The 12,050-nt window shown below is 39.4% G+C and overlaps 1 protein-coding gene across 5 annotated transcripts in view; it reads left to right on the plus strand.

The window, feature by feature from the left end:
* The window catches only part of ADAMTS20 (ADAM metallopeptidase with thrombospondin type 1 motif 20), an 82,291-nt gene that overhangs the window by 47,281 nt on the left and 22,960 nt on the right, over positions 1 to 12,050 (plus strand). For all 5 annotated transcript variants that reach the window (XM_081022245.1, XM_081022243.1, XM_081022244.1 and 2 more), the window contains 4 exons: positions 276 to 440; positions 689 to 979; positions 2,063 to 2,224; positions 3,098 to 3,274. In XM_081022245.1, coding sequence (XP_080878371.1) covers positions 276 to 440; positions 689 to 979; positions 2,063 to 2,224; positions 3,098 to 3,274 — 795 coding nt within the window. The remainder of the gene's footprint in view (positions 1 to 275; positions 441 to 688; positions 980 to 2,062; positions 2,225 to 3,097; positions 3,275 to 12,050) is intronic.

Here is a 12,050-nt window from a genome sequence, read left to right on the forward strand (position 1 = left end):
CAGGATGGCTTACCTTGACAGCTGCAGGGCTAGGGAGTCAAGTGCTATCAAATGGCACCATAATGAAAAGAATCTAGGTAAACTGCCAACTACACAGTGGCATTCTTGACTTCATTGAATATTTGGCGCCCTAGTTGACTAGCATTCCAACCCTAAGGCACATATCCTAGCTACACTTAATATCTTAGGGAAAGAGAAGTTTCTTGACTCTGGGTCCTGAGTATGTGCCTCTTTGGTTAGAATAGTACAATTCTGGTTTTGGTCTGTCTTTGCAGTGTTCCGCATCTTGTGGGAAGGGGAACCGTGCTCGTTACGTAAGCTGCCGGGATGGTCACGGCAGAGTAGCAGAAGAATCATTTTGTGCACATTTGCCACGACCCGAAGAACTTTCAAGCTGCTTTAGTCCCTGTGGTGTTTGGCAGTCTGGAAGCTGGTCACCTGTAAATATTACTCTTTTTCCCATTTTGTTTTTTATTTTCCTATTTTATATTAGAACGCCAGTGTACACCTAGGTAGAAAGACTTCCTATGTTTAATTTCTGATGAGGCATGCGTAGAGTTGCTTTGGCCCTTGTTCAACAAATGTAGATAATTGTTAATTGCAATTTTTTAAAATAATTGTTAATCATTGGTTATCACTTTTTCCTGTTACGTTGTGTCACATAAATGTTGGGTTAATTTTTGGTCAGTGCACAGTTACATGTGGTAATGGAATAGTAACAAGGCAAGTTGTCTGTGTCAACCACCATCAACAAATTGATGAGAATTACTGTGATCCCGAAGGCCATCCTGCAAAAGAACAAGAATGTAACATGCCACCCTGCCAGCCAGTTTATCACCACAATCCGGATACACGTGAACATCCAAACCACCAGGATTATCCTCCAATACACAAGGTCCATCATTCACATGACAATGTAAACTCAAGGAATCACCACTCTCCTCAAGGAAACCAGTGGAGAACAGGACCATGGGGAGCAGTAAGTAAATCATTGTCTGTGTACATCTTTCTGCAAACATTTTATGATGATGATGATGTTGATGATTACCCCACCCATCTGGCTGGATTTCCCCAGCCACTCTGGGCGGCTCCCAACAGAATAAAAAAGTGATTAAATATCAAACATTAGAAACTTCCCTGAACAGGCCTGCCTTCAGATGTCTTCTAAAATTCAGAATGTTGTTTATTTCCTTGACATCTGATGGGAGGGCATTCCACAGGGCGGGCACCACTACCGAGAAGGCCCTCTGCCTGGTTCCCTGTAACCCCAAGAAGGCTCTCGGCTGGACCTCAGTGTCCAGGCTGAACAATGGGGGTGGAGATGCTCCTTCAGCTATACTGGGCCGAGGCCATTTAGGGCTTTAAAGGTGAACAGATCTTGCTGCTGTTCACTTTTTCCATATTGTAGGTCCCTGATCCAGAGGTGTCCACATGCAAACTGTCAACACATACACTGTAATCTTCCTTACATGTTTCTCTTCCCTCACTGAACACCACAACTATATTTAACCCTGATGTTATATTTTAGGTGCAAACAAGGTTCTCCTTCCTTGCTCTAAACTGAAGGATGGCGTAGTGTGAAAATACAGTCTTCCAGAGAGGAGATTGCAGCCACTTTGCTCCTCCTCTAGACCTGCTGCTGCGGTGCAGCTGTGAGCTAAGCCATGGTTGTACTTTGTGTGCTGTCTGAACGCAAAATTGTACTTTGTCTCCTCCATACAAACCACAAACTGTTAGCCAAGAGCAAGCCTTTGTTGCAGCTCCTGGTTTGTCTGAAGCACCACAAACCTCAAATGCCTGAATTCAGGTGGCACACTTAGCCAATAATAATAAGTTTTTATTTGTATCCCGCCCTCCCCTACCGGAGCTGGGCTTAGAGCGGCTCACAGCCACCACAGCAGATGCAGGACCAATGATGGGAGCAAAGGGACTGTGATCTCCTCTCCTCGACCCAACACACCTGTGTGTATGCACTGAGTTTTGTGCTAAGTGTGAACTGGATCACTGTATTCCTTTGGTATTCATACAACTAGGGCAGCATATTGTGTTTATTGCCTCCTAGTGCTCAAGTACTTGTGCTGGTGGATTTCACCGCCGGGTCGTGGTGTGCCAAGATGAGGAAGGAAGAAGTGCTAGCTTCTGTGATGAAGCACTGAAACCACCTGACTCCAGCCATTGCGATTCTGGTCCCTGTCCAAGATGGAACTATGGGGACTGGGGAGAAGTAAGATGATTAGACTCCATTTGGTTAAAAAAGAGTATTTATTTCTATTAATGCTTTCTAACTTACTATTTGATGTTAGACAAATTCCACGCAGCATTATGAACCCAGCAATATAACATTTGTTACCAATTTAGTCCATTTTCTAGACAAACCCAGCCCTGGTTCACAAGTAGAGAATGAGGCTGACTTGCAGATGTTTTAGCATAGTAAAGAAACGTTAATTTCACTGCTGTCTGTTGTATTTTTAACAGTGGATATTCCACCTCATTTTTAAGTATCCACCCCCCCTTATCTTCTTCTGTTTTCACCTATCATTTTGTGTCCTGCTTCTCAAATATCTATGTCTTCTATATTGTAACCCTTTTCTACAGGTATATAAAACAGGCTGCAACTCACTACGCTTGCTGGGAGTAAACCCATTAGACCCATATAGGCTTCCTCTTTTAGCTAGTTCTTTTTTAAAGAAGCATTTTATGGTAATAATAGTAGTAGTAGTTGTTTTTAGACTGTTGGGCTAGGACCTGGGGAACCAGGGTTTACATTTCCACTCATCTATGAAGTGAACTTGGATCAATCACCTTGTATCAGCCTAACCAACGTAAACACGTAAGAACAACACTAATATAGCTATTTTCCTTACAAAAAAACACCAGTTCTAGATAACCAGGCAGTATACACATTTATGTAAAAGAAGTGGCTACACCAGTTTTGTTTTCCTCATATGGAAAGGATAAGCCCAATGAATGCCACACACAGCTGGTTGGAATAAGGAATACAGATGTCTTTGATAATTAAAATTATGAGCAATAAACGACGGGCTCTTCTTGATAACAGTACCATTCATGAAAATGCTGATCTGTATTTAACTTGCAGTGTACTCAGACATGTGGCGATGGAATAAAGACACGACTGGTGATCTGTCAGCTTGCAAATGGCCAAGCGCTGAATGATCAAAACTGTGAACTGTTAGAGAAACCACCTGAAAGAGCACAGTGTGATATACATGCATGTCCTGTTGAAGTTTCATGGCATCGTGGACCATGGAAATCGGTACGGTAGTATTCACTATCATATTTATTTTACTTTCTTCCTTTCCCCTTTGCCTTTTTGTTTATTAAGTAGAAGTTTTGTTTAAATACAAGAAGAACAGTGCATTCAGTATGCATTTTGTATATGTAGTTTGCTACTTGGTGTTGTATCTTAACCCCTGTAACTGCTGCATTGCTTCAAGCCTTGAAAATGGCTAGTCAATGGTGGCAATTTCAGTGACTCTAATAGAAGTCAAATTGATGCTTTGTACACTCTAGGGTGTGGGAACAAACATGCAGGTTTCTGATCATCAAAAGTGACTAAGCTTTTTGTTACTAACTGGTTTTGAAGGCAACGAAAAGGGGGACTTGTTTAAAAGTCAGCGTAAAAGTCTATAATGTTTTCTACATATTTATTTTTGTACATAGAAAATAATGAACACTCTAATGTCTCTTTGTTGTGTATATAGCTGGCTTGCCTTATATTCAGTAATGTATACCATGCCATCCATACAGTGTGTGATAAAGACTCATATTTGCAGGCTACAGAAATATGTATAATACTGCATTGTGTATAAAATACAACAGCTTTCATTTTATGGTTCAGATAGATTTTGATTTGAAGTTATAAGCACTAGCCTGCACATGTCTAGGGATTGTGTGTTCCCCCGTCTCATTTGTGTGTGAGTAAGGATATTTAAATTATCTATTCCTGGTTTGTACAGACTGCAGTTGCCTGAGTTCAGATGAAATGGGGGGGGGGGGAGGTTTAGAACAAACCAATGAGATTTAAGTCTCCTCTCTTCACACACAAAGGGGAGAGCAACAAGGCATGTTTTATTGTTGTGTTTGAACAAGATCACACCTTGGTTATACCAAAAACATACATAGCTATTGCCATTGATGCTTTCACAAGTGCCATTCCCCCCCTCCAAAAAAAAATGTGAATTATCCAGCCAAAGTTAAGCAGTTTATGGGCTTATTCATGCTTACCACACAGGTTTGCACTTTCCCAGTCTGTGCCCAAGTGCTATTTTCCCTCAAGAAAACCCAGTCTTTACCACTGAATTGGAGCAAACAGCAATTCAGGTTTTCTGCAGATTGCCATTTGCTCCGATTCAACGGTAAAGAGCAGGTTTTCACAGAGAAAGCGCTAAGGCAAGAAACAAAAGCGCTCAGACACAGACTTGGAAAGTTCAGACCTGTGCGGAGCTAAGGTAAGCATGGATGAGCCCTAAGTGTGTTGTAGTTAAAGATGCTTGAGTCATGTTCTTAGTATAATCACAGTATTATTATTTTGGGAGTAGAATTGGATAGTGGGAGTTACTGGATAACAGAATAACACTGATTAGTCTAGCTAAGCAGATTGTGCTGGAAAACTCACTGCATTTATTAGAAGCCTCTGGTTTTATTAAGAACGATTTTGCAAGCAAAATTGTTCAGCGTTCTCTTTGACTATGTCAATATCTATTAGGTTAATACTATAATATTCATTTGCAGTGATTTTTCTTCCACTGTTTTGAAGTCAATTTTATAAACAAACATTTTATATGCCAAAAAATATTTAAGTAATTGTTAAAACCTTTTCATGCTGCAAATAGAACTTTCAATCTAGAGCATACTGAACATTCAGCACCAGAATATTTTGCGAAGCATTTCCATGCTTAAATTGCACTCATTACAATTGTAAAATTGTAAAATTAAACTCTGGCTGAATTCTCTCCATTTGAATTCAGTGGTGCTAAAGATGTGTCTGGATCATACCTCGTAATATTTATTTTCCTTAATGACTCTGAAATGGTAAACACTAATGATGTTGGAACTAATGCATGAATATGCCAGTAACCCAATTAGCAAGGCATGGATTCTAGAACATAAATGAAAATAAGATCAAGACATGGCAAAGCTGCCAGTACTGGAAAGAATAATAGTTTTACTCAGTTAAAAGTAAATGCAATAGAAAATTATTTAGGCTCTAAGTTTATTAGAATATGTGAAGCTACTTTTGTCTTCATTTGTAGCTCCAATACCCTCTCATGTGAATGGAAGTAACCAACCAACTTGGTGCAGCTGTGAACTTCTATATTTACTCCTAGATGGGTTTCTGTTCTCTCTCATAAAGCTTTATAAGTGAACTGACATCTTTATCCTAAATGCATTAATTCAGCAGTACATTGGGCTGGATCCAGAGCAAGTTCATTGCACTTGGGCTCCATTGAAATCAGTGGGAAGTTAGTCATGATTGCTGAGAGCCAGTGTGGTGTAGTGGTTAAGAGCGGTAGTCTCTTAATCTGGTGAACTGGGTTCGCTTCCCCGTTCCTCCACATGCAGCTGCTGGGTGACCTTGGGCTAGTCACACTTCTCTGAAGTCTCTCAGCCCCACTCACCTCACAGAGTGTTTGTTGTGGGGGAGGAAGGGAAAAGAGAATGTTAGCCGCTTTGAGACTCCCTCGGGTAGTGATAAAGCGGGATATCAAATCCAAACTCCTCCTCCTCCTGATATTTCTCATTGTTGTCAGTAGGGTCCAAGTGCAACTAACTTGCTCAGGATGCAACTAATTCTGTTTATTGAAATTATGTACAAATAAGATTTATTGTGCAGTTTTTAGCTTCCTTTTATTTTGTAGATCAAGATGCAGTAGATATTATCAATCCTCTTCTGTGTTTATATATTTCAACCCCTTTCACCATTAAGTCATTGGCCACCATCTGTTCTTGGCTTCAGTAGTCCTTGGAGTCAGATGAAGTATATATAAGTAAAAGAATATTTATTTGACCCGTGTTAATGTAAAGGTGGAATTTTCTGTCATAAAAGTGCCTCCACTCACTTATTATAGTGCCTGAAAGTATTTATATTTTTAATAGTCTTTTATATTAAAAGGGAAGTCAGGATCTTGCTTTCAAAACCAACTACATACTTCTTCCTCTGCTGCTGAATATTGTCAAGCGTCAGAATACCTCATTGCTGATATTTGTCCAATGGTTTGTTTACTAACTTCAGTCTTACTATATGCTGATTGCTGTTTTGTTTTTTTTTAATGCTTTGGGAGAAAAGAATGATCTGCCAATGTCTGACATAATTCATACAATGAAATCAAAAGACTCTAAAAACACTTGACACTCCATCCAGCGCATAATTGTGTTGAAAAAGGAGAACAAAATAGACATTACTAAAATTCTCAAACAAGTTTAATGTGTTGATTGTATTGTTGTTGTTGTTATTGTTGTTTAAAAATGTCCATGTTAATGTTCTATTACCTTGAAGTTAACAGAATAAAATAATAATAATAATTTATGGCTGATAACTTAATTTAATTATATGGATACTACTTGGTGTCTATGCAAAATAATTGCTTTTTGATTTAATTGTTGTGTCACCTGTCTTTCGTGGCTTCATAATTGTTAATAATTAAATGTGCTTTTATTAATTCATCCTTTGTTTTTGGATTGCTGTTTGGAATTAACCATTGGTGTGGAAGTGTTTTATATGACAATAAATGTGCTATTCTTCAGTGCCAGTGCTTTCATAGGGGAATAATTGTTACAACACCCTTAAATAATTAAAGATTGAAATACTGCAGAGTTTGTCATGGCCTTTATGTGTGGACTTATATTATCTATCATCAAAAATATACTCTGAACCAGGAAGACACTTAGTGCTTGGTGGAATCTAAGTATATTCCTTTCTGTGTCAGAAAGAAAAATGCCTCAGGTAGGAGGAAATCATTCCATAACTACTAAAGTTTGAATTCTTTAACCAATGTGATCTAAAACAAATACTATTTCAATATGACTGTGACAATATGACTGTCCCAGCTCATGCCAAACTAGTAGTTCAAAAACATACCAGCACAAGTAGATAAACAGGTAAGGTGGCGGGAAGGTAAACGGCATTTCTGTGCGCTCTGGTTTCCATCACGGTGTTCTGTTGCGCCAGAAGCGGTTTAGTCATGCTGGCCACATGACCCGGAAAGCTGTCTGTGGACAAATGCCAGCTCCCTCAGCCTGAAAGCAAGATGAGCGTCACAACCCCATAGTCGCCTTTGACTGGACTTAAACGTCCAGGGGTCCTTTACTGTTTAGACATCTCAAGTAGTAGATTTTGGGTGTCATGAAAGACAAAAAATACAAATTGTTAGCTATTTAATGTGTAATTAATGACATTGACCACAAGGGAAGGGGAAAGGTGAGATTTTTCTGCCTTTGGCACTGAAGTAACTATATTAACAGCTAATACGGATTAAATATGCACACTAATTGTGGTGTCCTTTGGCCACATTCTTATGTCACAAGTAACCAGGGTTGCTGGTGTACCATGGTTTATTGTGTGCAGACACACTATTTGCTTACTCCAGCTTCGTTCCTCCTCTGACACAATCGGGAGAACCAAACTAGGAAGCCACAATCAAGCTTGGCTTCTTGTTATAACCAAACCCAGGGTTGTGCAAGCCATGATTGCTTGTCAGCCTTAAACCATGGTTTGCTCCTGACTTACAAATCCTGGCTTGTTAGAGTGCAACGTGCCTTGATCTTAGGTTTGGATGTAATGGGAGGTTGAGCACAACCATGTCTTACTTTGTTTCTCTACTCATTCCTGGGAAGGAATGAAGCAGGAATGATAAACTAGGAAGCTGCTTATTCTCAACAGTCCACCATAAGCCAGCAGTCCTGGCTTATTGTTACACGTGAACTCTGTTTTGTAGAGATGGGTGTGTGTATGTGCATCTATTTATTTATTTAGAGCACTTGTACCCTGCTCTTCAGCCAAAAAAGGCTTCCAGAGCAGGTTACATGAAATCAAAGCAAGATGCTCCCTACCTGCAGGCTTACATTCAAATAAATAACTTAAAATACAACACACAAAGGAAAAGGGACAAGGAGGAAAGAGGAAAATGAAACTCGAAACTCAGGCACCAGTTTGTAGACAATTGTTCAGGCAGGCACAGTTGAGAGGCAGGAGGTCCCTGGTGGAGCTGGGACTCCAGAAAAGCGGATGCAATGAACCCTGCTTTCCCACTGAGGCAGCCTGATGAAATGGCTTCGCCCAGATGACAGCTGAAGGGAGAGGAGGCCTGATGGAGCTGGCCTGTCGCAGCAGAGCTGGTGGAGTGAGCTCTGCTTCTTCAGTTTTGTTTGGTGCCTGCAGATCTTCCTGGATCCTGAGGTGGTTTCCACCAAGTTCATAATACAGGCGTTGGGGGATCTGTGAAACGACGTGGTTTGAGTTGTAGCTCATTCTTTTGCAGCATCCCAAACCATATTTTACCCTGTTTGGGGAAGAACGAAGAGCTAACCTGAAGAGGTATGTACAAAATGAGCTGCTTTTAAGTTGCTTAGCTATAATGAGTTGTTAAGCCGTTTTCCCTACAACAATTTTTGAAATACAATTTGCTAGATCATTCAGCGGCTGCAAATATGAGCTGCCTTAGTTTTGAAAGTACTTCTGTTCATGCAGAACAATCACTATACTTCCCACAGTAGGCATTTGTGACCCCCAAACTGTGTGTATGGTACTCTTATGTACATAAATGACATGAAACCAAAGGAGTTGAATGGATTCATGGGGAATATGTCTATCAGTGGCTACCTACATGTTCAGAGGAAGAATGCTTTTGAATACCAATTTCTGGGAGGAAGCAGCAGGGGTGGGCTTTTCCCCTCTTGTCTCGCTTGTGGTTTTGCAAAAATGTGCCTTTCCTAAGATCAGGCAGGGCTATTTTTATGTTCTTAAATCCTAATTTTCATCTGCCTTAATTGGGTATTCCTCAGTGAAAACAGAATGTCTCAATCTATTTTGTTGTTGTTGTTCCTGAAGCACATGAATCAGTCAAATCAAACTGTACGTGTTCCAATCCGCTCTTGTAAAAGTTGCATCAGTTCCACATGGAAACTCATTGAAATCCACTTTTTTCTGCCACACACAGCTATTTGTTCTCTAGCAGGACTCTTGTCAAGCAAGAGGTGATTCAAACGTATCCTCTTCGACCATTTTATTGATACTTTTTGCTTCAGTATTAACATTTCATTGTTATCATCAAATATATGTAATTACATTAAGTAATATAATGTGGTTAGAGAATATCACTAATTCTCTTAATAAGCTCCTAAAGATATATTAAATAATATGATGTAATTTACTAATGTCATCAGTCCTATTCATGATTCTACCTAATGCTGTCCCTGCTGAAATGTTCTTTTTTTAAAAAAAAATATTTAATCGTTTTTTCAATACAGACACCAACCACAAAAAACACATACAACAAAAACCACAATAACACTAATAATACAATTTAACAATTCAGATTTGAGTACTGATATACCTATAACTACACCCTTTTAACAATATTTTCCCACCTCCCCCCCCACTTCCCGCCACTTTCCGCCTTATCGCTTAAGTAGTCTTCCAGATTTCTTCATATTTATCCATTCTTAATTTGCGTCGATATTCAATTCGTTCGTATGTAACTAGTCTGTCCATATTGTCAATCCATGCTGAAATGTTCTTGATTTACAAAGCAGATCCCTCTGCCACTCACCATGCTTAACTTAGACCCAGCACCCAGCAAATGGGTTCCTGTGTTCACTGCTTTGCATGCCCAACAGTTGCAGGTACATTGTAAAAGTACATCTGTCTCAATATTGTTGGCATAATAGTTTTCTTACATTTGAAGAGGAACATGCTGAAATATTCTTTGGTTCTTCTGTGATCTTTTAGCAAATTATTCGTACTTTCATTTTTGTGTGTGAATTCTTTTGTTGCTGTTGACAGAATCATTCCAGCCATCATCTTTGTCAGTGTTCTTTCCCTAATGTGACTTTCATCTTGTGATAAATGCATGCATTCCTCATTTCTGAAGCAGGTGGGTGGAGGGATTGATAGTTACAGCTCAACATTTGGATGGTGTTTTAGGCTGGTTCAAGATGTTCCCTGAAAATCTCATTCTCTCATGCCAGTTTAGTGTGCCTACATAGCCTGATCAGCTGTTGAACTTTTTTCTTTCTAAAAGAGAAGTAGCTTAGGTATCTTGTTAGTAATAATGGCATCATCACATGTCAGTCAGGTGTTGCAACATAGCAACACCACTGAAGCCAAATGAAATCAGTTCAGAGTGAAGGCAATGCTTCCTGAACATTACTCCGAATTAGCTTGTTGGTTCTCAGTGATAATCTCATGTGACTAAATCTGGTTATGCGGGAACTCACTTGTTTCTATGGGAAAATAACTAGTTTAAAGAGAAATAGTGCTGCAGAAATAGATGAACAGATCTCCAAAGATACACCAGACCATCCAACTCTACACCATCCAACTGACAGGTAATGCAGAATGAAACCCAAAGGGAAATAGGAGTACACCTATGCAGCCATGCTAAAAACACTTTGCCCCTTTTTGAGCCTTCCAGAAGGATGTTGGAAAGGGGTCCTCATTTTTGTAGGGCTGCAAAGTCATTGTTTTGGTTTAGCCTCAATAGATACCCAATTATTATAATCATTACTTCATAAGGTGCACTTCAGTATACTGGCAAAGGGTATATCCAGTAAAGGATTATATCTGAACAGCAATATAATGCATAGATGGGATGCGGGTGGCGCTGTGGTCTAAACCACTGAGCCTCTTGGGCTTGCCGATCAGAAGGTTGGCGGTTCAAATCCCCGTGATGGGGTGAGCTCCCATTGCTCTTTCCAACCTAGCAGTTCAAAAGCAGGTCAGTGCAAGCAGATAAATAGGTACCGCTGTGGTGGCATTTCCATGCACTCTGGTTTCCATCACGGTATTCTGTTGCGCCAGAAGTGGTTCAATCATGCTAGCCACATGACCCGGAAAGCTGTCTGTGGACAAATGCCGGCTCCCTCGGCCTGAAAGCGAGATGAGCGCTGCAACCCCATAGGCGCCTTTGACCGGACTTAACCATCCAGGGGTCCTTTACCTTTTTAACTTTCTTATAATGCACACTTGTGTATAGTGTATATGGGAAGACATTTGTGATTATGCATGCAGTAACCATGTGATTGATATATCAAGCTGTTTTAAAACTTTGCCATTTTACCAGCTGGTAATAATATTAAGTGTGTGTGTGTGTGTGTGTGTGTGTGTGTGAGAGAGAGAGAGAGAGAGAGAGAGAGAGAGATTTTCTGATTCTTGGATGGTAATCAGATGTCACAGCAAAGACCCCATTAAGACAAAAGCAAAAATAATAATTCCTTCTGTTGTAACGGGTTTGTGTGTATGTCTTTTTTATTATTTTAAAAAAGCATATTAAACTGCATGAAATGTTGATATATCTGTGCAGTTGGGGGAAAGCATGTATTGATAGTAAATATTGAATAAGTAATTTTAAACTTTTATGCAGTGTGAAAATCAGTTTATATAGTGACACGCTTACATATTGTTCAATAATAATTGAATCTTAGAAGCATTATAATTTTTCCAATATGTAGTTTAATCCTGGGAGGGGGGGACATAGCTGAGAAGAGTAGACCAACACGATTTTATTATGGCGATTTCAGTTGCAATAGAGGTGTCAAACATAATGGCTTAGTGACCTCCTGAAATGCTCCTGCACAATATACTATTGAATTATCTTTATAGTTTGAAATCTGATGTTCATTTTAAAATCAATGTATTTATTTATAAGCATCCTATACATACAAAAATATCTATATAAACAATCAGGTAATTTAAGAGCTGCAGGCAATCTATACTAATGTCATTGTTATTCCTGGTATAAACAATTAGCAATACAATAAAGATTTTCTCTTAATATTCCACAATAATCAAATTGTTATAATATTCAGCAATT

This window comes from Podarcis pityusensis (assembly GCF_964106645.2).
Source record: "Podarcis pityusensis genome assembly, chromosome: 10".
Classification (NCBI taxonomy): Eukaryota; Metazoa; Chordata; class Lepidosauria; order Squamata; family Lacertidae; genus Podarcis; species Podarcis pityusensis.